This window comes from Parambassis ranga, chromosome 5 (assembly GCF_900634625.1).
Source record: "Parambassis ranga chromosome 5, fParRan2.1, whole genome shotgun sequence".
Taxonomy (NCBI): domain Eukaryota; kingdom Metazoa; phylum Chordata; class Actinopteri; family Ambassidae; genus Parambassis; species Parambassis ranga.
The window spans coordinates 6,366,358-6,394,232 of record NC_041026.1 but is presented as its reverse complement, the minus strand read 5'-3'; the positions used below and the strand labels follow the sequence as shown (position 1 = coordinate 6,394,232).

The 27,875-nt window shown below is 46.9% G+C and overlaps 3 protein-coding genes across 5 annotated transcripts; all 3 read left to right on the top strand.

Moving 5' to 3' along the window:
- The first annotated feature begins 91 nt into the window (after window positions 1-91).
- Window positions 92-2,092, top strand: nop10 (NOP10 ribonucleoprotein homolog (yeast)). The gene is made up of 2 exons (XM_028405880.1): window positions 92-321; window positions 1,649-2,092. The coding sequence occupies exons 1-2, from the start codon at window positions 268-270 to the stop codon at window positions 1,787-1,789; spliced, it is 195 nt and encodes a 64-aa protein (XP_028261681.1). The 5' UTR covers window positions 92-267; the 3' UTR covers window positions 1,790-2,092.
- A 409-nt stretch (window positions 2,093-2,501) lies between these two features.
- slc12a6 (solute carrier family 12 member 6) lies at window positions 2,502-20,200 on the top strand. The gene is made up of 26 exons (XM_028405783.1): window positions 2,502-2,638; window positions 6,100-6,628; window positions 9,177-9,271; window positions 9,355-9,483; window positions 10,270-10,416; window positions 10,997-11,051; window positions 12,262-12,392; window positions 12,467-12,693; window positions 12,768-12,889; window positions 12,981-13,127; window positions 13,440-13,595; window positions 13,680-13,778; window positions 13,866-13,923; window positions 14,009-14,183; window positions 14,275-14,393; window positions 14,472-14,570; window positions 14,679-14,798; window positions 14,968-15,072; window positions 15,269-15,437; window positions 15,525-15,720; window positions 15,806-15,975; window positions 16,055-16,186; window positions 16,283-16,390; window positions 17,210-17,439; window positions 17,513-17,646; window positions 18,503-20,200. Exons 2-26 carry the CDS (start codon window positions 6,406-6,408, stop codon window positions 18,592-18,594), a joined length of 3,438 nt encoding a protein of 1,145 aa, XP_028261584.1. The 5' UTR covers window positions 2,502-2,638; window positions 6,100-6,405; the 3' UTR covers window positions 18,595-20,200.
- Window positions 20,201-20,548: 348 nt separating this feature from the next.
- tox4b (TOX high mobility group box family member 4 b) lies at window positions 20,549-27,577 on the top strand. 3 transcript variants are annotated; one of them, XM_028405802.1, is made up of 9 exons: window positions 20,549-20,662; window positions 22,900-22,968; window positions 23,487-23,762; window positions 23,837-24,097; window positions 24,173-24,493; window positions 24,699-24,776; window positions 25,685-26,326; window positions 26,414-26,568; window positions 27,312-27,577. In XM_028405802.1, the coding sequence occupies exons 1-9, from the start codon at window positions 20,657-20,659 to the stop codon at window positions 27,421-27,423; spliced, it is 1,920 nt and encodes a 639-aa protein (XP_028261603.1). In that variant the 5' UTR covers window positions 20,549-20,656; the 3' UTR covers window positions 27,424-27,577. The 3 variants fall into 3 exon arrangements, with proteins under 3 accessions (XP_028261603.1, XP_028261604.1, XP_028261602.1); XM_028405803.1 differs by lacking the exon at window positions 20,549-20,662 and adding an exon at window positions 20,674-20,941; XM_028405801.1 differs by lacking the exon at window positions 20,549-20,662 and adding an exon at window positions 21,314-22,212.
- The last annotated feature ends 298 nt before the right edge of the window (window positions 27,578-27,875 follow it).

Here is a 27,875-nt window from a genome sequence, read left to right as displayed (position 1 = left end):
AGACCTATAACCCACAAATTACGCACAGGGGCGCTAAACATTCCAAAACGTCAACGGCTCTTTTTCCCAGAATGCCTTGCGCTGAACCGGATATCCGGTCTGGCTGCTAGCTCATTCGCTCTAGTGGTGAGGAGAAAACTCAGCCACACGTGGAATTAGCAGGAAAGGCAGCGCGTCAGCTGCAAACTTTTGATTTCTCTCGACATTGAACAATCAGTTTGACTTTTTTTTAATTCCCCGGAGATCTAAAAAGACTTCTTACTCGAGATGTTTCTGCAGTATTACCTGAACGAGAGCGGGGACCGAGTCTACACGCTAAAGGTATGCTAATGCTAATGCTAACGTTGTGTTTACATCCTCCGTGTTTCATAATGTTCTGCATAAACGTGTTGGTCTGCTTCTTTCGTCAGTATATAAGAGTTAAGGCGAATATAAAGACTCGAGTTATAACTGCAGAACTAATTTTATAGTTTATAGTTTTCGAGCCAAACTTAATGGCCTAAACAAAGTTCGTAAAAATCAGGCAGAAGACTAACCCACAGTGAAGTGAGTAAATGATTTTATATTTGCAGTTTAAAGACTTTTTAATTACTAGATTACTACGTCGCTATGTTCGGTTATTACCATGTCTAAATGCTAACAGGCTGCAGCCTCTGTGTTGATCACAGGAAGTGCTTCAGATACACTCTCAGCATGTCTGCAGTGTGTGTTGATGCTAATTTGTGAACACACTGCTAATGTCTTTTTAAGATTAAGATTAAGAATACCTTTATCAGTCAAACAATGGGGAAATTGCGTTTGTGCAACAGCAGGTACAGACAGCAAAGGATAAGTTAAGAAATAAATATACATGATAAAATAAACTACCAATAATATATAGAATAAAATCAGTTATTGCACAGGTGAGGGGAGGTAGAAGTGGTCTGTAAGAAAACTGTACATAGTGCATCAAAAACTAACTAAATCATTTATAGTACACTGTGGTGAGTGAGTATTGCTCCTATCAGAAGTGTTTATTATACAGTCAGAGAGCAGCAGGAAGGAAAGACCTTCTGAATCTCTCCTTCACACACCAAGGGTGGAGCAGTCTGCCACTGAAGCTGCTCTGCAGGGCTGACAGGGTGTCCTGCAGGGGGTGGGACTCATTGTCCAGCATGGATGTCAGTTTTGCCAGGACCCCCCCCCCCCTGTCACCCACCTCCTGCACTGAGTCCAGAGAGCAGCCCAGGACAGAGCTGGACTTCCTGATGACTCTGTCCAGCTTCTTCCTCTCCCTCTCAGTGATGCTGCTGTTCCAGCAGACCACACCGTACATGATGACCGATGCCACCACAGAGTCATAAAAGGTCTTCAGGAGTGCCCCTTTCACTCCAAAAGACCGCAGTCTCCTCAGCAGGTAGAGCCTGCTCTGGCCCTTCCTGTACAGTGCGCCTGTGTTGTGAGTCCAGTCCAGTTTGTTGTTGAGGTGAACACCCAGGTATTTGTAATAGTCCACCTGCTCAATGTCCATTCCCTGGATGCTTATTGGTGAGGGGGGGGGGCAGAGTGTCTTTCAGTGTAACTGAACGACCATCATCATGTTTGTGTAGTTGCCACACACAGTGAGAACTTGGGCTGATTCTTGCTTTTCCTTTGTTCCTTCCCACAGAAGGCGACTCCTGATGGACAGCCCACCAGCTCGGCCCACCCGGCTCGTTTCTCACCGGACGACAAGTTCTCACGACACCGCGTGTTGCTGAAGAAACGCTTCGGCATCCTAATCACACAGCAGCCCAAGCTGGTTCTGTGAGGACACCATGGAGAACGAGGAGGAGGGATGGACACCTCGAGAGACTGTTAAAGTGTTCAAATCATCTGGAACTAGGATGTTATGGATCTTCTGTTTGTTTGTTTACATTCATTTGAGGTTTCTGTTATAATTTTTTATGATAGATACATGTTTGGTTCAAATGCAGATACTTCATGTGAAATACAAGAGCTCACTGAAGGCTGACAGTACACGAGTAAAGACGGCATTCTGCCATTTATATGACACAGCGTGCTCACAGCTAATTAAATCCTAATTTCTTAATTAAAATTTGAGAAAATGTGACCTCTGAAGTGTGTTGTTTCAAAGACAGTTGCTTTTTTTAATCTCTGGGTCTTTTTGGCAAGGCTCACAAAATAATCCTGAACAAAACAGAAGGAAAACTAAATGTTTTAATTCTTTAAAATGTAAAATATATATATAGCTTTGACATAATTTGTATGAATATATATTAGAAACATACTTTTTGACCACAGTATGTTTACACTTAGTCACAAATTTTGGTGTAAATACAATATAAAATAAATTTAATATAATTATAATCGATAAAAATTAAGAAAAAGCGTCTCTATAACTAGGAAAATAAGTCCGTGGCGTTTGGACTACATTTCCCCTGCAGCCTTAGTGTCCTGCTCGTCAATACGCATGCGCATGTTGTAAAGTACGGCAAGAAAAGTAGGCCCTGCCGGGCGCAGTCGCGTGTTTTTTGTGCGTTGGATCGGTTGGACAAAAAAAAGTGCCGTGAAAACCTGGGAGATCAGCCAAATCTTCCCAGATGTAACTGGAACCAGCCGTGCGGTGGACGCGTTCCTTAAAAGAAACCCAGGCCAGGTATGCGTCCTCATGTGTCCTCTGTGTGCGGGTCGGGATTTTGTGCGGGTCTTTGTCGCTGTCAGTGGGATAGATGGAGCTCCGCGGAGTTGACAGTTTATCGGCGGCGTGGCTAGCTAGCTAGCTAACGCTAACGTCGGCTAGCTGTACCGAAGTGTAGCGACCACCTCACCCCCAGCACAACCCGCCACAGTGTGGCTACTACAGTCGCCCGGGTGATGGCTCCCTGCTGGAGGTGCCGCGCTCCGTTAGTTATATGATTATTAATTTAAAAGAAAAGAACAACTTTTACAATAACAGGCTAATTACTCTGCGGGGTTAACCCGAATTAACCGCGCGCCTTAATGATTTTAGCTGCTTTGAAACGCGTTTTCACACAGATGCGCATTTTATTGTTATTTGTGGTCAATATTTTCTACATTCAATAATTTTCTACAACATCTGTATCGTAACTGTATCACCGCGCCAGCCCTCTCACTGTGTGTGTGTCTGTGTTACAATATCAGGACGTGTTCACGGACCGGTTCAAGCCAGAATTATTATAGCTAGCTTAATTGGCTTAGGATGGCACCTGAAAGTTAGCAGGCGAGCCTCTCCATCAGCTGGCTCTGATGTTGGGAGGATGTTAAGAGGATGTTAGCCTGGACTGATGAGGGGACTGTTTGCCCAACAGCAACAAATCACAGACACGGACGAGCATCAGGGTTAAATAGCTTCAGGATATAATCTGGTTGATAGGGGTGGATGTTTACATCCTGGATTAATCAGATTATTTTTTTAGTATGTTTCTCTGCTTACACTAACACTGGATACTGTTGCCTGATGGTGGCTGTGATGATTATATCATACTTAGTTTTGCTGATACTGTGTAATTATTAAAACAGCTGCACTGATTTTTATTGAGATTATCAAGCAACCCCTGTTGTGGAATTGACAAATTAAGATGATCAAGTCACATTTATTGCACTCATTTGACCCCAGACTAGCAGTAGGCCCTGAGTCTTTATCGTTTCCAATGGGAGAAGTGATCAAAGATTCTCCCAGCACACTAAATATTGAATCCATTTGTCACAATCTGCACATCTTCACACACTCTTAACAAACAACAGATGAACTTTTATGGGTCTTAGATGCACGTTAGACAGATTTTTAACTGTGACCAGCTAAAGGAAATAAGAATGAATATGATTTTTAAACCCGTTATTGTCTGATACCATGTCGTGCATCCTCATCTATGATCACGTGTGCAGGGCCAGAGCCTTACAGATACATCAGTGTGATGTTAGCCTGCTGCAAACATATTGTCACTAGGAGACATGTTGGATCTGAACATGAAGAAGAAGCAGAGCTAAAGCATTGTTGCACTGTTTTCTATACGTCTCAGGACAGCAGGTGTCTCAGGACAGCGTTGGTGTCCCTCTAATTAGACCAATATTTGCCTTTTCCGTGTAAATCCTGGGTCTGATTAAAACCAGGATGCTAATGTGCACACTCAGTGATTCTGTGTGATGTCATGACAGAACAGAACTGTGATAGCGGTTGTGTGCGTGCGTCTGAAATCATCAGAAGTTAGCGTGGAAGGCAGAAATCAGAGCCGAGTGCTCACTAAGGAGAACAAAATGTCCTCCACGCTGTTGCTCTGCAGTCTTACTGTTTCTTACCACAATACTTTTTAGGTTTATCCGTCGTCAAATCTGCTGTGACAGCTTAAAAGTAACATACAAGCAGGGAAACAGGAACAATTTTCTCATTTTTATCTGTAGATGAATGATTGTGTGTGTTTGTTTGTGTACTCAAAAGAAAAAAAGATTATATAATCACTGATGGTTCAAAAGCAAATTATCAGACCTCGGCTTCTAAGAGTGGAGTCCGCTCCCGTTCAGTGTGAAGAGTTTTGTTTACTTGAACTAAATAGACATTTTTATATTTTATATCTTGAGAAATAACACGAAGAAGGACCCGTTTTCAAAATATGTGTATATACACTTTCTTAGAGTCCAACCAGCATCTGTACAGACACTGAGTGTGTGTGTTCAGACAGAGGACAGACTAGGCTTGTGCAAAATCGTATCGTGCGCAATTAATCGCCAGACAAACTGTCACCGATTAATATTTGCCACTTATCGATTACGGCGATTGGTGCCTCGTCATGATGACGCATTTTTCTCACCATCACCCACAAGCGCGCACGTGAGCCCACAATAACAATAATGGCGGAAGGCAGTGTTATTCAATGAAACGATGCGGAGCAGCACGTTCCTAACAGAGGTTCGACGTCTGTCACCATAAGCCGGAGCACGAAGAAAGGGCAACAAGGCCGCAACGCCGGCTACAGCTGTAGCATATAGTGCTGCACATGTGTACGCGACATGCATTAGGTGTGAAGCGTGGAGCATTGGTTGTTGCCGTGGTAACTGGTTGTTTCCCTGGTAACTGAATGTTTGTCATTATTAAAAGAAGTGACTCCGACTGGAGAAGCTGCCTCCCGATCTTTATTTATGGACTCCACAGCAAGGTAGGAAAACATTACAACAGCGAAGTCTCCTCCAGCAGATGTTGGAAAGAATTCCACTCAGCCGAGAATCTGGGGTACGTTTAGTCACTGTGCTCCTTACGACTGGTAAAGTAAGCGCAGGAAGGACGTAACGCAGGTTGATCTGCACAGACACACATTTAAATGGGGAACTGTCCAGTTTGTTTGTGATGTTTTTTCTGCTGCTGCTCTACAGTGTGAGTGAAAACATGCACTAGTGTCATTTTAGAACAATGTGGTGATTTACAGTCAAAAACATGTACGTGCAATAATCATCAAATTAATCGTTATCGGCTAAATGCCACAATTAATCGTGATTAATTTTTTTTGCCAATATCGCCCAACCCTAGGACAAACCTCTCCTGGATATTTCCCAGCATGCAGCTGAGGAGTTTGTTTAAAACTGCAAAAATAAATCACGCTCTCTGCCTTTCCCCCCCAGGAAGACGTTTTTCCTGTTGATCATGAATGACATGTCCCTCTTTTATTTTTATTTTTTTTATCTCCACCCGTCTCTCTCCATTTCTGGACAGAGACCGGGAGACGTTATAAAACGGGAGGTAAACCGTGGCTCTGCATACAGAGCAAGAGAAAATAGCCCGAAGTTACCGGCACAACCGGTTGGAACCGCTCTCCTTTAATAATTAAATTATGAGCTGAAACGGCGCAGCTCGGCCCACCTGTCTTTTCACCTCTTTTCCCTCCTAACAGAGTAAATCAGTTTGCTGATTTTGCACCTGCAGGGCAGAGAACCTGCTTTTAGAGTGCTGGCACGGTGTGAGCTTCAAAGGGACACACTCAGCAGCCACAGAGCTGCTTTTTAGATTTTCTTTTAAGTATCTAAGCTAACGGTTTGCTTTATATTTTTCTGTCTCTCTCTTTCATTTCCTCCCCTCTCCTTTCCTCTGATGTTTTTATCTCATGTCAGACAAACTTCAGCGAGTTTTATATGACAGAAAGAAAAGTTTTAGCTTCATGTTTAGAACATTTAGACACTCTTAGGCACAGACAGAGGCCTTTTCTCTCACATGCCTGCTGGAAGACAACCAGTTTGCTTCAATGGAGAACTTTGGTAGTAAAAGAACAAATTGTAGAACCCGCCGTCACCTCAGCATTAGCTGGGAGATAGCCTAGCTCAGCTCAGCTCAGCTCAGCTCAGCCCTGCTAGCTAGTCTAGTGACTTCTCCCTCTGTCGCCTGCATCCCACACTTCCATCGTTTCCAGGTGAGCTGCTATGGCATCAGTGCGCTTCACGGTGACGCCCACCAAGGCGGAGGACCTCCCGGGGCTGTCCGACACGTCGCCTGACATCAGCTCCCGCTCGGGGAACCGCGTGCGCTTCGGGTCCAGGGAGAGCGTCAGTCGCAGCGACCCGCTCAGCGAGGTGTCAGGAGGCCCGACAACTACTGCTGGAGGAGGAGGGGCTGACACGCCGGAGCACAGCAGCATAGAGCAAGGTCAGTATACACAGTGTGTTGATGTGGTTTTAAAGAACCTCTCCCAGGTTTTCAGTCAGTGTGCACTCATGGATTTATTGCCCATTTTATGGTCTTGGGACTGAAGGTGACGTGGAAGCAGGTCATTTCAATCCGATGGCTCTCTGTCTAAAACATTGGTCTTTTTGCACATCGCAAAGTTGGTAACAAATCACCTAGCAACATGCTAGTACATAATATTCAATCAATTCAATTCAAAGAACTTTTTATTTGCCACTAGGGGCATTTCAAGACACAGTTTACACAGTTAAACACACAGGATAGCGACCGCTATGTACATTTAAGAAGAAATGGAAAACAATAAAGATAATAAAGATAAGATAGCACAGTTCAAGAGCAGGTTAAAGTTGGCTTGTTTCTGTTTCTGTGGCTGCAGGAAGTGAAAGCTCAACTGCAGGAGTTGCACATTAAAAGGAGCAACCGTTCGGCTTCACAGATGTGTTTTAGCCGCCCCAGGAGAACAGTTGCAGCGTAGGCTCCTCTTCCCTTTTGCTGCTGACGCCCCACACTCCCTAAACCTCACAGCTACAGAGCGGGTGTGTGAGTCCAGACAATCACAGCGGTGGATAGTTTCCCTCTGACTGATGTGACTCTGCAGTTGTCCCCATGCAGTAATCCACTTTCTAAAAGTGTTTAAGAATAGCTGTGCTGATTCACTGGCTCAGCAGGAAGAGGAGGGGGGGGGTATAACCACACAGAGATGTAACTGTATTAGCCATGCTGATCCACTTAAGCAGCTGCATTGTAGTAAGGATTCCCTGCGTTCACCTCATAAGACTCCATAAATAGAAATGGAGCCTGTTAATCCAAGTGATCAGGCTGTTGTGATGCAGTGGTGGTTTGTACAGCTTTCTGTGTGTGTGTGTGTGTGTGTGTGTGTGTGTGTGTGTGTGTGTGTGTGTGTGTGTGTGTGTGTGTGTTGCCCACTCCAAAACAAAACAAAAAAAGATGGCACAGTTCAGATAGAGAGAGCTGCTGTTGAAGTGAATGAGTTGATGAAGAGGAGGAGGAGGAGGAGGAGGAGTTATTTACAGAAAGGTTTGTTTGTGACAGAAATAAGTTCGTTCAGACTGATACATCTGGATCAACACACACAGCTGTGTTCCCCTGGGTTTAGCTGGATGCGAGTGCTTTAACAGCTGAGGCACTGATAAACCCCAGTGTCCTCCACCACGATAGGCCACAAACTCGTCAACCACAGCGCTGCTTTGCTCTGCACGAGGAGCAACACTGCACGCTGTAAAAAGTCTTAAGAACAATTATGATGTTCGGAGGCGTGTCTGAAAGGTTTACAACTGGACCGTCACCATTTGATGAACTGTCCATGTCTCTGACTGTGTGGGAGGGACGATGAGTCGTTGACATAAACACGCGCCTCATGTGTGCTGATGTACGGGGCTGTCATTACTCTGAACACACACAGTCAGAACCTGATTCTGGCTCTAAAAGCCACAGAATTCCAGGTGGAGGTGTGATGTTGATTGCTGCAGTGTCGGGTGGAGACTTGATGTTATCATTCAGCAAGTCTGAGCAGCTAGCAAGTATGTGAGGCCTGGATCACCCTGATCAGCAGGTTCGGCTGAGAGCCCAAACACGTGTGTGCTTGAAAGCACCTTTGTTTATCTCTCGTGTTCGAATAAAAGATACAGATCCTGATTAACTGAGCCACTGGATATTATTAGTGAGCTGTTTTTGCGGGTGTGGAGGTTCACACTCTACTATCTGTGGCCAAACGAAGGACTGTGAACAGGATGGGAAGTGACCACCCACCAGCCAAATGCTGCTATTTTCTTCTAAGGTATTTTTTTTTCTCTCAGTGTGTAAGAGGCTGAAAATTGCTGATGCTTTTTGGGATTTGCCAGAGGAATGAAAAACATTTCACTAGAAAATGAAGCATTTATTCTGACCCTGTTTGCTGTAGTGGCTGGGTCACGTACTTTAACATGTAGGGCAGTCTGAATCAGTCGGAACATTTTCTAATCCGTTCCTTTGAGGAAAAGGAAGAACTGGTAAGAAAATGTTGGCGACAGACGATTTTCTTTCTTCCTCTTTTTATTTTCTCCCCGTGTCTCATTTGTTAAGTGTAACGCAGTGTTTGCTGCTGTTAGCGTGACCCAGCAGGAAGGGAAGTGATGCTGCTGACTCGGGTGCTGCCGAGGCAGCGGCCTGTGCTGACTGAGGTGGAACTGAGAGGGTGACATCAAACTGTGAAGTGCGGGGGTGAATGTCACCCCACCCGGCTCCGGCGACTGCAGGGTGGTACTGCCCATGTTTAGTCCTCGTACTGACACCTGGACTTTAATACACTATTATAGTGCTACATGAAGAACAGGAGGCGGTCTCCTATTGTCAGTTTTCAATGAAGAAAATACATTGTTAATCAAACGCGATCAGGTTCAGTCATAAAGACCCCACCCCCGTGGACACCATGTCTCACCATCTTAAAGCTACACCTCCGAACTAGTGTCGTTGTTGTCCTTGTCTTTCATGACCTCTGTTTTGTGTCCAGGTGATGGCAATTCCAAAATCTCCAGCGTGTACATCAACAACATTCACGGCATGGATGACGATGACTTCTACGACAGGAACCTGGCCTTGTTTGAGGTTTGAAACTACACACGCCGTCCTGTGCATTCACATATGTTTACATTATTATAACCTTCCTTGCTCCTTCTTAAACCCCGCAGGAGGAGATGGACACTCGGCCGAAGGTGTCCTCTCTGCTCAACCGCCTGGCCAACTACACCAACCTACCGCAGGGGGCGAAGGAGCACGAGGAGGCCGAGAGCATCGGAGAGAAGAAGAAGTCCCACAAGGTACACGACACTGTGCTCCTTATATAACACACTACAGTTCAGTGCATGAACCCATCTGCACTTTGCACAACGTTCTTTTATTACAGCGGTTGTAACCATGATGGTGACATAACAAGTCCAAATAAGACACATGTTAAAGTGGCTTTAATGCGGTCAGCAGTACACCTGCTGTGCCTGAAACAATATAAAGAAAGGCAACATGAGCCATCTCCCTCTGAACGTTAGCACACGTCCTCTCTGAGTCCATGTCTGAAACCAACGAAAGCACAGGAGGAAGTGACCCCGATGAGCACTGCAATATCCCTGCTGATAAGGCGCCGGCTGGCCTAGATTAGACCAGTCTGTTGTGCTGGTTCAGAGTAATTTACCACTTCCACCCCGTCCTGATTTTGCCGGATCGCTCGGACACGTTTTGCCAACAGACAGCTGGGATAACCAAAACATTTTTAATCTTCTCCCCTTCTGGCCCCGCAGTGTGTCCAGTATAAGCACTGACAGAAGGCTGGATGGAGCCGAGGACGATTCCCAGGAGATGCTGGGATAGATAATCGTCGTATTTTGAGGAAGAATCTGCCAGTAGGACTAAAACTGGTGCTCATGTTCAGATGATTATAATGAATACATGAACTTCAAAATCATCTGATCAATAGTTGATACAGTTAGCTAAATATATGGGCATGGTTATTTATATAGCACCAGTCATACACAAGGCAGTTCAGAGTGCTTTGAGCTCAGAATGCTGCTGCACGATTGAATTTTTTTTTTTGGTCCATATCTCCCCTCCAGTCGCCACAGATGGGGACCTTCATGGGCGTTTACCTGCCGTGCCTGCAGAACATCTTCGGCGTCATCTTGTTCCTGCGGTTGACGTGGGTGGTGGGAACTGCCGGGGTGCTGCAGGCCCTCTGCATCGTCTTCATCTGCTGCTGCTGCGTGAGTATTCATGCAAATAATAATAACAATTACTAGAAAAGGGCATTTCCTGCAATTCAGAGCTGTGTATGCCTCTGTGTGTCAGCCTGTCGCCATGGTAACAGCACAGGAGACCTCAAAATCCACTCCAACTTTGAGAGCCTGGTGTGCGGAAACGATTCGGAATTTGAAAATTCTGAATACAAGTTTGATAGAGCAGCATCTAATGAGCGTATTAAGACTAAAATGGAGTCTGTAGCTTGAAATTTGTAGGAGGAGATACATTTGGCAGATGACCCTCGTTGAAGGGCTCTCTCATAGACTCCCATGCTAAAAATGACACCGAAATTGCTTAATATTTGAAAAATTATATCTTTTTGAAAAAAACTTGAAGGTGACCCGGAATGTCCTCTGTGAGATGAACATTTTGATAGTTGAATGGCTGAAATCAGTCAATGTATGCTGAAGATACACTGCGCCAAAAAACATACGGAAGAATAGAAGAAGAAAGAGTGTGAATAGTTGGATTGCCTAGCAACGTCAATTAAACTAATAATAATAATTTCAACATCATTCTAAGCGTGTCCTGTTGTTTCTGCAGACGATGCTGACTGCCATATCGATGAGTGCGATCGCCACTAATGGAGTCGTACCAGGTACTCCTTCCTTCCTTCGCCTCTCTGCCTTTCATTCTCTTCATACATGTGGATTGAACGGTGTGTTAGTTCTGTTGCTGAAGGCATCCTGAAGGCGAGTTAACGGACCTCTGTAGTTCTCCCACTCCCCGCTGCTGATGTGTTTTTCTAACTCGAGTTATTTCTGTTTGTCCTGTCTCTCCCTCTGTCTGCCTCATCCTCTGTCTGCCTGCACATATATTAAAAACCAGGATATTTATCTGCCATTGACTCTCACCAAAATGCCTCCAGCTGAATATCCCAAATGTCAAAGTAGTGTAATCGTTTTCTTCTTCTTCTTCTTCTTCTTCCACGCGCATGTGACATATGGGTAGCTGAATGCAGAATGAAACCTCCCTGTGTAACATAGAAAATGAATGTCTAACACGTCCTGTTGGGACATTTCATTTCACACTCTGTCTTCCAGCTCTCTCACCATCTATCCTCAGATGGTAGTTAATACTGTAAATATGTGGTTCACCATGGTAAAAGCCAAGAACACCACCTCTGAACCCCTCGTCTACACGGCTCAGTCGTCGGAGCTTTGATATCGTTGTTTTATTCTGGGTCTAACATGAATGTTTGTTACATGAACTCGGCAGCCTCCAGCCAGCAGAGGAACCGTAGTCGTTCCCTCAGTCTGTTTCACAACTGGTTCAAACTGTATCCGCAAATCCTGCCACACAGTTTTAAATGATTTCTAATGGAAAATGGTTCCTAAATGCATCATGTGTGGGATACAGGGCCACACAAATAACATCTAAACAAATCAAATGTCGACACTCTGGATTAAAAGTCACCGATAATGTGTTGACGTTCCGGCGAGCACAGATCAGAGAGCAAAGCTACAGACCTTTGAACTCCATTGATTTGTTTGGACCGTGATGCAGGAGGACTCTGAGGTTCAAAGAGTCAGCGTGGACCGTTTGCAGAAACAGTTTGACCACAGATCTGTCTCAGTGTGTCCAACATTATGCTTACTTCTACAAGCATAGGATGACTTCCCTCATCCGCTGTCCCCTGTTCTCTCCTCTCATCATAATGTTACTAACCATCCATCCCTCTCTCTCTCTTTCTTTCTTTCTCCATCCTTCTCTTCTCCATCTCTGCATTTCTACCTCTTCTGATGTACAACATGCCACCTCCTCCTCCTCCTCCTCCTCCTCCTCCTTCCCCCCCCCCCCCCCCCTAGCGGGAGGCTCCTACTTCATGATCAGCCGCTCTCTTGGTCCGGAGTTTGGGGGGGCGGTTGGCCTGTGCTTTTACTTGGGCACCACCTTTGCCGGAGCCATGTACATCCTGGGAGCCATCGAGATCCTCCTGGTGAGTTTGGCTTTGTTGTTGTTGTTGTCGTCGTCAGCTTTTTGTTTAGTGCTGAGATCTCCTCCTCTTTCCAGATGTACATTGCACCGAAGGCGGCCATTTTTGAAGGCGAAGGGGCTGCCATGTTGAACAACATGCGGGTCTACGGCAGCATCTGTCTCCTCCTGATGTCCTTGTTGGTGTTTGTGGGCGTCAAGTACGTGAACAAACTGGCCTCCATCTTCCTGGCCTGCGTCATCGTCTCCATAGTCTCCATCTACGTCGGAGGGCTGGTCTCTGTCTTCACAGCACCAGGTTTTCCGTAAGTACAAGACGTGTTTTTTTTGTGGAGCAACGCTGAGAGCTTCCACTGACCGATGTGGCTTTCACCTACAGTGTGTGCATGCTGGGTAATAGAACTATCAACCGGCATGACATCGTTGACGACCACTGCAGTAAAACGGTCCCGCTGCTAGCGCGACCACCGAACGACACAGGCGACTTCCCAAGTGTTTATGGTGAGTTGATATATCTCTCTTACTGTGAATCATAACAAGTAGCAGCGTGTATGCATTTTCAACATTTCCTCATTTCCTGTCCTCGCAACAGAGAACAGCACAGCAAGTCCAACCACATACCTTTGGAACCAATTTTGTGAGGGCCCAGAACTCAACGCCACCTGCGACGAATACTTCGCGTCCAACAATTTTTCCGAGATTAAAGGGATACCCGGTCTGGCCAGCGGGATCCTTATGGGTAAAGAGTGTCTCTTTTCTCTCTGGTCTATGACTCTGTATGCCTCCCAGGTTCTGGGTCTGAACTTTGCCTGTATGGAGGCTGCATGTTTTGTGTGGATGCTTTAAAGTTCCACCCAAGATCAAAGAACTTGGGTGGTGGTTACCAATGGCCCTCCACCTTTCCTAGTGTCTGGTCCAAAGCCTGCAGCTAATGGCCATCTAGCACATATATAGTCTGGCTTGTACGTTATGTGAAGAAGTAACTCTTAACCAGCAGGTGGCAGTAGCCGATCCGATTTCTAATGTTTTCGTTGGTGACTCGTCTTGACAGAGAACATGTGGAGCTCCTACCTCAGCAAAGGCGATGTGGTGGGGAAGGGCACCCCCCATGTAGCACATCCTCCGTCCACTCGTCAGCCGTACGTGTACGCTGACATCACCACCTCCTTCACACTGCTGGTGGGCATCTTCTTCCCCTCCGTCACAGGTACCAACGTCTGTCTTTTCTTCCTCTTTCCTCGGAAGTGACAAATGCAAACACTATGATCGATGGATTGTTTTCTTTGATCAGGAATCATGGCTGGCTCCAACCGGTCGGGCGATTTAAAAGACGCTCAGCGCTCTATCCCCATCGGAACCATCCTCGCCATCCTCACCACCTCTATTGTCTGTATCCTTTCACGATGTTATGTGCACATGGTTTGTTCGTGTTCATAGCAGTGTGCGCGCTCTGTTTTCCTGAGTGTCAGCCTTTCAGACCTGAGCAGCGTTTTGCTGTTTGGAGCCTGCATCGATGGCGTGGTGCTCCGAGACAAGTCAGTACTCACGCCGTGCAGTGTGGTCTGCTGTGTGCGAAGGTGAGAGAAGCTCACGTCTCTTCCTGTACTGTTGCTCCTGCAGGTTTGGAGATTCTGTTAAAGGCACCCTGGTGGTGGGGGCCCTGGCTTGGCCCACTCCCTGGGTCATCGTGATTGGCTCGTTCTTCTCCACGTGCGGCGCGGGCCTCCAGTCGCTGACCGGGGCTCCCCGACTCCTGCAGGCCATCGCCAAGGACAACATCATCCCTTTCCTCCGGGTTAGAGCTGCACACGATTACATTACACAGACACAGAATACGCACAAGTTAAGAACTCCGGACTAAATGTCGTGTGTGTGATTTTTGCCAGGTGTTCGGCCATGGGAAAGCTAACGGAGAGCCCACCTGGGCCCTGCTGCTTACAGCCCTGATAGCTGAGCTGGGGATTCTCATTGCTTCCCTGGACCTGGTTGCTCCCATCTTGACAATGTGAGTCACAGCTCTGTGTGTGTGTGTGTGTGTTTCTCTTTGTGTTGCATCACTTTTAATCCTCTTGTCTCTGCCCAGGTTTTTCTTGATGTGTTACCTGTTTGTGAACCTGGCCTGCGCCCTCCAGACCCTCTTAAGAACACCCAACTGGAGGCCTCGCTTTTCTTATTACCACTGGTACTGCTACAAGCACACACACACACACACACACACACACACACACACACACACACACACACACACACACACAAACATATTGTGTAACTCTGGTGTTTGTCTGTCCAGGACCTTATCATTTTTGGGGATGACGATCTGCCTGGCGCTCATGTTCATATCCTCTTGGTACTACGCAATCGCCGCCATGGTGATCGCCAGCATGATCTACAAATACATTGAGTACCACGGGTATGTTGCCATGGGGATGCAGTCCCCCCACATGTACAGAGTAGTCATGAGTGGGGTGTGTAAATGTGTGTTTTTCGTGAGTCAGAGGAGTACAAACAAAACATATCACAGACTGTGTGTATATATAGTTACAGTATATCCTCATGTTGTGTGTGTGTGTGTGTATCAGAGCAGAGAAGGAGTGGGGGGATGGGATCCGTGGTCTGTCTCTCAGCGCTGCCCGTTACGCCCTGCTGAGGTTGGAAGAGGGACCACCACACACCAAAAACTGGAGGTACTGGTGGAGATCTCTTTGTTTGTGGTGTGTAAACTACTCACAGCTCAGATATTTGAAAAAAACAAAACAAAACAGATCAGTCGGATAGCAAAAATATTTTTGGCTGCGCATCTGATCTTCAATCAAAATAAGTGTAGTGGAGCGTAGAACTGCTCCGAAACCTCTCGCACTCATCCTGCCTGTTATTCTTTAGGCCTCAGCTGTTGGTGTTACTAAAACTGGACGAAGACGCCCACGTCAAGTCTCCCCGCCTGCTGACATTTGCCAGCCAGCTGAAGGCAGGAAAGGGCCTGACGATTGTTGGCACTGTGGTCTCTGGCAACTTTCTCCAGAGCTTTGGAGAGGCGCTGGCTGCTGAGCAGGTGGGACTCTGCAGGACTACACAAAGCAAGGACAGGCGTGAAGCAATGGCGGGCTAACGTGTGGGTGTGTACGTGTCCTTCCTCTAGACTCTGAAGCACCTCATGGAGAAGGAGCGTGTGAAGGGCTTCTGTCAGTGTATCGTGGCTCAGAAGCCTCGTGACGGCATCAGCCACATGATCCAGTCCAGTGGTCTGGGAGGGATGAAGCCCAACACGGTGGTGATGGGCTGGCCTCACGCCTGGAGGCAGAGCGAGGACCCACAGGCCTGGAAGACCTTCATCAGTGAGTCGGAGCAGGACTTCACTTTTCGTTGTTTTGCCTCAGCGTTTTTTTTGCAGGCTAACACTGCCCCCTCTCTTCCACACAGACACAGTGCGGGTGACCACGGCTGCCCATCTGGCCCTGCTGGTGCCCAAAAACATCTCTCTGTTCCCCAGCAACAGCGAGCCTTGCTCAGAGGGCTACATCGACGTCTGGTGGATCGTCCATGACGGAGGGATGCTGATGCTGCTCCCTTTCCTCCTGCGACAGCACAAGGCGGGAACATTTTATTATTAAAACATGTATTAACCCTTTGGAGGCGCTGTCTAAACTGCTCACTGTCCTCTCACCTCAGGTGTGGCGTAAGTGTGGGATGAGGATCTTCACAGTGGCACAGATGGAGGATAATTCCATTCAGATGAAGAAGGACCTGGCAACGTTCCTGTATCACCTGCGCATTGAGGCTGAGGTGGAGGTAGTTGAGATGGTGAGCTCGCATTCAGCCCCCATAATATCCACTTATTTCACCTTATGCTGCCACTTCATATGAACCAGCTGTTTCCTTGTCACCTACTCTCTACAGCACGACAGCGACATCAGCGCCTACACCTATGAAAGGACGCTAATGATGGAGCAGAGGTCTCAGATGCTCAGACAAATGCGACTGTCTAAATCAGACCGAGAACGAGAGGTAGGTCGAGATGAATTTGTACAACTGAAGTCTTTCGGTTCCGGCCAAGAATTTTTATTTCGGTGCATCCCTAATGGATGATTATGTGGCAAGTGTTTTGCTACATTTGTGGCAAGCTGACTTTAGCTTGTGTGGCACACCGACACATGGACCTCACCTCTCTTTCTGTTGTAACCAAGTTCACAACAGGCATGAAGGTTGAGAATTAGTGCTAGTTATTTAGCTTGTAACTTTTAAAATCCCTGAGGTTTCTACTCATCTGGGTGGTACAAGGTTCTGATATGAAACTATGTTTTTATTTCCTGGAAGGAAAAAAAACTCCTGTGCAGCTGCAATATTTTAAGTCCTTGTCTTCTCCTTTTGCCACTGGTCTCCTCAGAGGGTTCGCTGGAGTTTTGATGATGTAAGTTTATGCAGCTGTCTGATGTAGAGCAGCATAGACTTAGTGACCATTCGTAAGAGCAGCAGCACCCTTCAGATTGACTCTGGTCTGTCTGCCGCAGTTTGACTCTGGTCTTGCTGTCCTAGCACTGCTGTGTCCCCTGTGGTCCTCTAGTGTTTCTGCTTTTAATAGATGCAGCCTGTGTTTGGTTTGTAGCAGCTCAGGTGACCTTGTGTTGTCTGTAGGTGTATCTTTCCCCCAGGTACAGGAGTACTGCAGTCCACACGTCAAACACCTCCAAAGAAGACGGACAGGTACAAAGAGACAGAGAGAGAGAGAGCGTAGGAGTCAGGACAGAGGCAGGCATAAGGTAGAGAAGATGGCGTGAGACGGAGATGAGATGTGAACGGACATCTCTGTGTGTGTGTCCTGACCAGGCCCAGCTGGTGAAAGACCGTAACTCCATGCTGCGCCTGACGAGCATCGGGTCAGACGACGACGACGACACAGACGCCGGCGAGCGGGACAGGGTGGCGAGCGGCGGCAGCTCGGAGCACCATCGCCGCGTTCAGATGACCTGGACCAAAGAGAAGACCTCTCAGTACAGAGCGACGCACTCTGGCTGTTCGACACCCGAGGGCTTCAGAGACATGCTGAGCATGAGACCGTGAGCGCACACACTGATCAGGCCACGTGATCTCAGGCAGGTTTGTTAAGTGTGTGTGTCGTTTTCCCCGCAGAGACCACTCCAACGTCAGGAGGATGCACACCGCCGTCAAACTCAACGAGGTCATCGTGAACAAGTCCCATGACGCCCGGCTTGTCCTGCTCAACATGCCTGGACCGCCGAGGAACTCACAGGGGGATGAGAACTGTATCCTTTACACTGACGGGGACGATCCAACAGTTAGGCCCCGTTCACACTGGAGAAAGTCATTCCAGCTAGAGTAGGATTGAGCCCAGACAGCCTTTAAGCTGGATGCATTCAGACCTATTTTCAAATCTGGCTAGCACACACTTGTGTCCACACTCAATCCGGCTTCATCCAGCATGTTTGCGGTCCTCCAAACCACTAGGTGGCGCCTCGTAATATACAGAGTCCGTTCAGGTTGCGATAGGACCGCGTGTGCGCATGCGTCGTGCAGTTTTTTTGTCCCGTGTCGCGCCCCGCGAATTGGAAGTAGCACATCGCTAACCGGAAGTAGCATGTCGCTAGCCGGATTCGCGAGCCACATTTGCGTTCACACCTGAGCCACATTTGAGTGGGTGGATCTAGCCGGATTGAAATTAAACTGGATACTGCCGGATTCGAGGTGTTCACACTCACAAAAACACATCTGGATAGGCCCGAATCCCGCTTTAGCCAGATTTTTTTCCCCAGTGTGAACGGGGTATTATAGATGCATAAGGCACTTTTACACTGCAGGAACTAACAGTCTGTTTTCTAACTCACCCTCTAGGAGCGTGGTTACATTCATTGGTCAGACCTACAGAAGGTTTTCCTGCTACTGTTAAGAGTGCAGAAGGTGTACAGTGAATCATGGGAGACATGTCAGGGTTCAGGTTTTTAACATAGATCCCACACTTATGATCCACAAAATCAGACAATGTCAAAAATCTGAAGGGCAGGACTTGGTCTGTTCTAAAGGCCAGTTGCTAAGCAATGACCATAACCTGGGTGATGTTTGTATATCGCTTTGTGCCGAAATGTTCGTTAACTCGTGGACCAGACATGGAGTTCCTGGAGGTTCTTACAGAAGGACTGGAGCGCGTCCTATTGGTCAGAGGAGGAGGAAGTGAAGTCATCACCATCTACTCCTAAATGAACAAACAGGAAGCCAGCGTTCAAACAAAAGCAGCCAATCACCTATCAAGAAGTGAGTGAAAGAAGAAAGTGGGGGGGGGGAAAGAGAGACTGTCATTGGCTGCAGCCTCTGTCACCACAGCCAACGCCGCTCAGACCTATTCCTTTCATCCCAGCACTTCTCTGTCATGACAACGGTTCATGTCCCACGTATGTCGAGCTGCAGAAATGCCAACACAGTAATATGAATGAGCAAAGTGAAAACTGAGTGAGTGATCGTGTGTGTGTGTGTGTGTGTATGTGTGTGTCATCCACCTGAAGGAACTCAGATTTGTTGAAGGGACCAGCCTTGTGGTGTGTGTGTGTGTGTGTGTGTGTGTGTGTGGTGGACCAATGAATGAGAAGCGATGCACAGCGTCCCAGTCGCTCCACTGATGAGACTCAGGGTTGCTTTTTGTAGAGAATGTATTTTGGAAGCAGACGTGAGTATTTTTTTTGTTTTTTTTGCTCAAAGAAACATAAAATTCTATTCTACATAAAGACTGGGAAAATAACACTGCATCAGAGGAAGTGAGGAGCTGAGAGGATGAACCATATCAGTACAGGCCTCATCTCCGTTCATCATCATATCCAGGGATATTTTTTGCACAGTAATTTTTTTGTTTTTATTTCTGTTTTTCTGACTCGTCGTATGGAAGCCTGTTTTTTTATGTTAAAATTCACAATTTACAACAGCACACTGTCCAAGTATGTGTTAATTACTCAATAGGATGTTGAAACTATGGACTAAAAAATATATTAATTTAAGGTTAAAAAGTCATTTTCCCTTTACTAAATTAGTAAAATCTTTAGAAAAACCCTTTTAATTGAACCATTTTAATGGATTTTATTTACTTTAATGTTATAATAGGCTTCCATACTCATGCTACTAAATAAAACCAGACAAATCTCTGTACGTGGCACATATCTTATATCTTTATCTACAGAACAGTCAAATGCCAGCGGTCCGCTGTTATTTCAGCCGTGCAGTGTCTTTATGCACCACACAAACGTGGTGGTCAGACCCAGTTCCAGGAGAGCTGATGTGGAGGTCAGAGGTCAGACAGGTCTCTGTGTCATGCTGCATGGACTGCATGGAACAGCTGGTGTGTCAGAGAAGGGAAGAATTTGGAAGTCATGTTGTTGACAAACTGGACTATAGCGAAAACGACCACTGCACTGCATGTGTGTAAATCTGTGTGTGTGTGTGTGGGCAATACCTGCGTTCATTTCACATGGAGCTTTCCGTAGCGCTGTATAGTGTGAGCTTGTGCCCTGAACCTCACCATACACCAGAAACAAACCTGCTAACATCCCGCTTTAAGTGTGTGAATGAGAGCTTGTGAGCTTGTTGGTGATGTGAGGAGGTGTTCGATTCCACTCTAACGCTTTGTTCGTTCTTGTTTTTTTACAGTGTTATTGTGCAGGGATTATTTTATGTTCGTTATTTCCTACACATTGTTTTCTTGCTTGTACATAACAAAAAAGATCCCAAGTTTTATCTTTTTTTAATTACACTACTATAAAAATGGAACGTAAAAAAACTTTGCTTGAAAAAATATGGGACAAATAAAGTGATTTTGAAAAAAAATGGTTTTGTGTTAGTGTTGATGTTGACACTAATATTATTCAACTCAGACTGAAACGAACTAAAAGCATAATTTAAAGGTTTCGGTGGTATTTACACGTTTTTCTTTGGTCGTTTCTAAGCTAATGTTTGACAGTTTATGTTTTTGAACATTTTTAATTTATTTTTTTTCTTGAAAAAATATATTTACACAAGCCAGAACATCATTTAAAATCTCATCTTAAATGCTAATTGGTGAAAACATTTAAATTGAGCGCGGATTTTGCAGCCATTTGACTGGCTTTTATTTTGGAAAGCCCCTCCCTCTTTCTACGTGCTGACGTCACTTCCACTTGTACGTACAATCCGGAAGCCGGTGCCATGGTGTGATATTTGAGGAAGTCAATTCTGGGCGAAGTTCACTAGCAAAAGTGGGATTAAAAACAAAACATTTGTCAGATTTCGGGGGTGAGCATGGAGGTAAGAGTAGCTGGAACTAGAAGCTTTTGACAAAATAAAAGAATCACTTTGGTCTGATGCGCGATGATCAAGTTACACGGGACCTTAGGTTGTCACAAACACAACAATGATGGCCTTGTTACGAACGGATCACACGGGCTTACATGACTAATTAGAATCCCCGTGTTACATCTGTTAATCTGCCTTTAGAGACACTCAGCTCTTAAAGTTATCAGTTATGCGCAGATGTAAACTTAACTTGTGGATCTGATTGGACCGAACCACTGAACAGATCAGGAGGTAAGAGCCACTGCTAAAACTGCTGTTCACAGCTAAAATAACGGATTAACTACACTTTATTAGTTAGAAGTTTATTCGTTAACCTGTTTCACTGTACACTTGTGTTTTTTTGGGTGTCAGATACGATGTTTTTGTGAAATAGCTGTGAAAAGAAGCGAAATCGGCTTTTTTTTTGGTACAGCGGATTAACTGTAGTCGAGTCTTTCTAGTATCAAATGGCTTCCGGTCACTGCTTTCAAAATAAAATAAGCTATAAATGAACTATAGTGCAGTCTCATCAGCAGTGAGCTTGTAAGCTTGTTAGCATTCCCCTTTTTCATGTTTTAATGCACATAGAAACATCAATAAACAAATCAGTGAGGTACTTCCTAGTAAGTCACACAATAACTTTACCCTTTTTAACGCTTCTTATCTTTTAAACATTTATATCTTTGTTATCCAAATGTTCCCTGCATATTTGACAAGGCAGCAGTACATTTATTGTAGTAATGCATCGAATTTAACCTGCTTTTATTTTGAAATCCTCATTGCCTACATCCGGCATCGCCTCCGTGTAGCTTGTCCTTTCTGCCCCGGCTATGATCGGCTTCTCTGGATCCATTGAGCGTCCTGGCCCGGGCCAACGCGAAGCAAAAAAAAAAAAAATCGTGGATTCGGTGCGTCCTGCTGTCAGACACCTTGAAACGATCACCGCCGCCTCCCGGGTCGCTTGGGCGGCGTCAGCAGTCCGTCCGCTGAACGCGTACGACCGGCGTCTGCTGCCCGCGACCACCGATTGAATGAGACGTTTGAGGACCGACAGACAAACGGGCGCCGGTGCTGCTGTCGGTGTGCGGAGTACCGCAGCCTTGCGTCAAAGCCAGCTAACAGCTAAACCGTCAGCAGGAAAGACAGCCACGTTACCTCGGTAGCTAGCCCCGGGCCGTCGGGTTATTTTTGGCACGGTTGCTGGCGCACACATGCTTCTTCTCTTCATTGCTGTGAGGTGACCCTACTTGGTTTTTAGACCAGAAATACAGCTAATCCGGACACGGGTTTTTTGAGGGGAGGGGGTCGGGTTCTGAACTGACTGACAACAAATTTGACAGCAGAGCCAGGAGGGAGGGGGGGGGGGATTTAATTGCGCAACGTGTTGAATTGACACATGAGGCCCCGCTGAAAAGATGGACCTGAATTTTTACTCAGATTTAACGGGCGGTACCGGGCAGCACGACGGTGATCCAGAGTTCCTGGATCCGCAGTCATTCAATGGATTTGACTCTGACAACAAGGTGAATATTCAGCAGAGTGTTGAGCATGTGACACACTAATACACCGAGGTTAGAGTTCATTTCTGGGGTTTTCTGACTTCATTTAAACTGCAAACGAGCTTTATTTTGAAATTAGAAATGAAGACAGAAACGAGCACTATGTGTTGGAGTAAGTCCTACTGCATGTCCTCGCAGACTGAGACCAGAAAAATGTAAGAAAAGACCAAAGAAAGTGTGTTTGAGTGAGCCGTTCGGGTTTGAAGCCCGTTGTGACATCATAAGGGGCTAAGACCCGCCCCCACAGCTAATGGCTGCCCTGTTGTTTGTTGTCATTACAAGTAAATATTCCTGGTTTTTGCTGGCATATATGTGTGCGGCATCTAACTTGCATTTAAAGCTACAAGCCGTGTTAAGCAGGTGGAGCGTGTGGTGTGTTTTGGGTCGAAGATCTGACAGAACCTGTTTGGAAAAAGCTTTGTAACATTAGGATGTAACATCCGTCTGACTTTAACCAATCAGATCGCTCCCTTTTGTTTCCACAAAGCACCGAACTGTTGGATATGAGCGTATATTGAAGCCGGGCTAGTTGGATCGTCGTCTGTCCTTGAGAATCGGGCATAATTTCAATTTTTTCCCTGTGATGTGTTTCCGTGCCAGGAGAATGAAAACCTTCCACGCTTCTAACACATCTAAACATGTGCCTTTCAGTTTCCCGGAGGCAGCGACAACTACCTGACGATGTCCGGCTCCAGCCATCCCTTCCTCACCTCTTCGGAGGTACAGTATGGCAGAATATTTGTCATGTGACTGATGGTGGCAGGAGAGTCGATCTTGGCTTCCAGGTTGCGTGGAGAATTGCAGAATTTTTTGTATTTTAGAGAATATTTTAAATGCACCTGCTGCATTTTAAATAGTTTATTTTTGGCTAAATTTTAAGTGCAGCAGCAGGATCTGCAGACAGGTTACACACAGGTAAATGAAGTGATTGTCTTGACATTTGTAATGTGTATTTATTAGTGCTCCATTAAACCCGCTGACCTCTTCAGCCGTGCTGGATCTGCTGGTGGGGGGTTTCACACGCCTCCCACTCAGATGCACTTAGTGTGGTTAAAAATTCCCTCATTTAAAATGTGTTTTTTAATAAGAGGATGAGTCATGAACCGTGTCTCATATGTCGATAGCTGCGGCGCTGACTCATGCACGGTGTCTGTGTGATGTTTGGGGGATTTACTATGAAGCAGTGTTTCAGTGTCAGAATGACTAAAACTGGATCCACGCTCCGTCTTCTGTCCCAGACGTTCCACACCCCCAGCCTCGGCGATGAGGAGTTTGAGATCCCTCCCATCTCTTTGGACCCGGACTCGGCCCTCACCGTGTCTGACGTGGTGTCCCAATTTGGGGAGCTGTCGGATACCGGACCTTCAGACAGCGTGGTGGTACCGGAGAACGCCGTGGTCGAAGGGGATGACCCCTCCTTCGCTTCCACGTTCGTCGGCGCTCCTTCACGGGGGCTGGAGCACCTGAGTCTGGGAGTCATGAATCAGTCGGGACGAAGCTCTCTGCTGGGAATGGTGAGGAGGACGAGACGATTAAACACCTGGCTGTTAATCACTGATTCACTCCTTCTCATTTCTTTCTTTTCCAGGATCTGGGTCATCCCATCGACTCTCAGTTCAGCAACTCGTCGCCGGTGACCATTGACGTCCCGCTGGGCGACATGGGTCAGGGCTTCCTGGGGACAAACCAGCTGACCACTATTGACCAGTCAGAGCTTAGCACTCAGCTGGGGCTCGGTTTAGGAGGCGGGAACCTACTGCAGCGCACCCAGTCACCTGAAAACCCCCTGTCGGCTACAGCGTCCCCCACCAGCTCGCTGCAGGACGACGACATGGACGACTTCAGAAGGGTGAGTCTTCAGGACTCGTCAGCTCAGCTACTAATGAGCCTCACTAATTCCTTCCCTAAACGTGTCTCCATTCAGAGTGTCCTAGTCGAGTCTCCGGTCTCTCTCGCCGTCTCCCCCGGAGTCATCTCCCTTGACCCGTCCTTTTCCGACTCCCCACTATCTGCGCCAACCTCCAGCATGTCCTCAGCCGCTGGACGGAAAGGAGGGGTGGGTGGAGGGAAGAAAGGGAAGAAGAAGAAAGACCCCAATGAGCCTCAGAAACCGGTGTCGGCCTACGCTCTGTTCTTCAGGGACACTCAGGCTGCGATCAAGGGACAAAATCCCAACGCTACATTTGGAGAAGTGTCTAAAATAGTGGCCTCCATGTGGGACAGTCTCGGGGAGGAACAGAAACAGGTTAGAGGGAGGACAACTGTAACATTCTTCTTCATTACTCTGCAGTTGGATGCTAGCTAACATTAGCCTTAAAGGCTAACTTGGTCATTGAGAGTCTGTGAACTAATCAGGAGCTTTTAGGACCTGGTCTGAGGTGAATCAGCCCCAACCACCTATCACCTTAGCTCAGCTGTATTTAAACGTACTGGCTGTCCTCCTTTTTCAGGTTTACAAGAGGAAAAACGAAATAGCAAAGAAGGATTATTTGAAAGCGCTGGCAGAGTACAGAGCCAGCAACTCTCAGGTGAGTCAAACTCGTTAAGAGATTTTTCTATCTGGTAAAATTGTCAAATGTAGATTTCCGCCCACAAAATGATGTCATTTTTCTCTCGGAGCGCCTGTTCTGCAGCGCTCTCGGACACATGGCCCGGGTAGAACATTTTCTCTCAGTGCTGTGCGAGAACAATTGTGTGATTGGTCGGAATGTATTGTGGGCGTGATGAATGTGGAGAAGCCAAGAGCTTCTTCAGGTGCAGAACACACAGACGGAAGTAGGAAGACCGGCACAAAGCCGGCAAACAGCTCCTGGAAGGAGAAACACGGCGCACAGAGGGGAGTGTCTGTCCACAAGGTGGCGATATAAAAACTAATCCCAGTATTGATCACGGCGTTACAGCGGCTCGCGCACATTAAACACCGGGAGACGGGAAGCATTATTGCAGACAGTCATCCACACGTTCACAGAGTTAAACTCACACAGACCAGAGGTCTGCTACAGTCAGCTGCACTGATCTTCTATCTATTGTCATGCTGTACGCCCTCTTCCCTGAACAGCAAGTTCTTTGTTCTCGTGGAGTATGGAACAAGCTTAAGAGAAGTCTGTCACAGGAAGTGCCAGAACTGCGCCTCTATCTCGCCTCCAGTTGCCTTGTTTGCACGCCATGCTGTTGTCAGATGTTTTGCAGATGTTCGTGTAGAACATGTCTGCACGTGTCCATTTGTTTTGACTGAAGCAGTGCAAATCTGATCTGATCTGACCCTTCCTGCCAAAACCGTTTGACGTTTGCTACTGTGGCCATATTTAGAAGTCGTCCATCTTCTTCTGCAAGGCTGCTCTGTGATTGGCTGGAGAAGGATTGATCATTGGGATTTCTTGAGCTATATTTCTTAAATAGTGTACAGTCATTAATGTTCTTACATCCAACTCTCCAGGCCCCCATTGAAGTCATGGACACCGCACCATCACCCTCGCCCTCACCCTCGCCCCCAGAGCCGGCTCCTGCGGTTACAGCCTCCCCGGCCCCGCGCCCCACCAGGTCCCAACACTACAACCCAGAGGAGAACACCATCACTAACATCTGCACCTCCAATATCATCCTGGACCTGCCTCAGGTCACCACGCGCTCGCGCACTGGCGCCATCAAGCCCCAGCCGCCGCCGCCTGCCACCGCTCCACCAAACCCTCCCACTGTCACCAAAATCATCATCAAGCAGACGCCGCTGCCGTCCGGCGGCGTGTCCGTCACGGCGACACCCGCCTCCTCGCCTCGCCAGCCACCACCACTACAGCAGATGCAAAGCACGCCTCCTCCGCCTCGGCTGCAGCAAATGGTCCACGCTCAGGCTCCGCCTCCTCTACAGGCCAAACCGCGAGGCGGAGGAGCTGCCGCTGCCGCTGCTCCACCACCCCTGCAGATTAAGGTTGTTCCGTCATCACGACAGGCGGATTCAAATGCTCCCATCCTCATTACGTCAGCTGGGGAAACACCCACATCTGTGTCGTCCTCCTCTGCTCTGATGATGGAGGTGGGGCAGACGGCTGCAGGAGAGGAGGTGGCTGAAGCAGAGGAGGGGGTGAGCACAGAAAAGGTTTTTGTCTTCATATCTCAGGCGCTGTGATTTTAAAGCTGGACATTAATGTGGTGTTAATGTCCCTCTCAGATGGAGGTGGAGGTGAATGTTGCCCCCGGTCTGAGCATGACCCCCGCTGCCAGCCCGACCATCTGTGTGCGTGCCGGCTGCACCAACCCCGCCGTGGAGAGCAAAGACTGGGACAAGGAGTACTGCAGCAACGAGTGTGTCGCCACACACTGCAGGTGGGTGCAGGAACTACCAGGCCACTTCCAGGAAGTTTTAGACATTTCTACAGTGTCTGTAGTTCCTTGTTCCATGTGATGAACACAGTGCTGGACTGATGAGAGGTCAGACTCTGCATGGAGGTGGTGTCACGCTGCCAGCTGTGTTTCTATAATGAGCCTCAGTCATGATGCCGGTGCTCTGGCTCAGTTAGCTAACTAGTTAGCTGCTGTCTGCTAACACAGGTCCATCCATTAATGTCTGATTAACATGAATCATACATGAATCTACAGCAGGAACACTGACACAGTAAACATGCTGAATGCCTGTTTGTTATCAGCAGCCTCTCTGTTCACTTGATGCCCACAGCCTGCCTCATGACACACAGACCTGTCCATAGCTGCTTCTGGACTGAACATGTACATTAACTACACATGGTCCATTTTCATTTGAGATGATTTCTTTGATTATTTTAACCTGTTCAGATCCTTTGCAATGGAAATCAATAATATATATTCAGTGTGTGAGTACTTTTACATTTAATACTTTAAGTACATTTAAAAATACTTAAGACTTTTACTTAAGTAGGATTGTTGATGTAGCACTTCTACTTTTACTTAAGCATCAAGCTTCAGTTCTTCCTCCACCACTGGTCCTATGAAGGAAATGTATGCAGTAGAACGGTCGAGTACTGTGAAAGGGAGATGGGTGTATGTCTAGGATATGTCCAAACTAAAAATGATGCTTTCCTCCTTCTCTGCAGAGACGTGTTCATGGCATGGTGCGCCATCCGAGGCCAGAACTCCTCACAGTCACACAAGGAGAGGACTCACCTGAAGGAGGAAGGCTACACAGAGACCAAGGGCCAAAGATAACACATGAAGTGCAGGCTGAGAGAGAGAGAGAGAGAGAAGGAAGGCTCAGGTACTGTTCTACTGTGCAGGACAGGAAGTATCTATATGATATGTTTTCCTGTGGAGCTCTCCTGCCGAATGACCCCAAAGTATCTGCAAGTACTGCAGTTGTTACGACGGCTCACAGACGAGTACGAAGAAGAGACGAGAGGCCGTGCTGCTCCTGATGTTTCATCATGTTGTGAAAACTAATTCATCGACTGTTTGATTGGTTTTTTTTGGGAGAAAAAAAAGTGCAGGAGGAGTTTTGCAGATGTATTTGGTTCATTTATTTCAAAGAAATCCCTGCTTCCCTTCACTGCTCCGTGGAGGCCGAGCTGGCGGCTTCTCAAAAGATTCAAACGATCGGGAACAGTCTTAAAGACCATTTTCAAAAGGTAGAAATGAATCTGCCACCAGCTTAAAATGATGAT

Excerpts from the sequence above, each read along its gene's own strand:
- nop10 (XM_028405880.1), top strand. The coding sequence starts at position 268 with ATGTTTCTGCAGTATTACCTGAACGAGAGCGGGGACCGAGTCTACACG. Across the intron at positions 322-1,648 it reads ACCGAGTCTACACGCTAAAG|AAGGCGACTCCTGATGGACA; the intron begins GTATGCTAATGC and ends TCCTTCCCACAG.
- slc12a6 (XM_028405783.1), top strand. The coding sequence starts at position 6,406 with ATGGCATCAGTGCGCTTCACGGTGACGCCCACCAAGGCGGAGGACCTC. Across the intron at positions 9,484-10,269 it reads AGAAGAAGAAGTCCCACAAG|TCGCCACAGATGGGGACCTT; the intron begins GTACACGACACT and ends TCTCCCCTCCAG. Across the intron at positions 13,924-14,008 it reads GGCGTGGTGCTCCGAGACAA|GTTTGGAGATTCTGTTAAAG; the intron begins GTCAGTACTCAC and ends TTGCTCCTGCAG.
- tox4b (XM_028405801.1), top strand. The coding sequence starts at position 22,105 with ATGGACCTGAATTTTTACTCAGATTTAACGGGCGGTACCGGGCAGCAC. Across the intron at positions 22,969-23,486 it reads CCTTCCTCACCTCTTCGGAG|ACGTTCCACACCCCCAGCCT; the intron begins GTACAGTATGGC and ends CTTCTGTCCCAG. Across the intron at positions 24,494-24,698 it reads TCGGGGAGGAACAGAAACAG|GTTTACAAGAGGAAAAACGA; the intron begins GTTAGAGGGAGG and ends CTCCTTTTTCAG.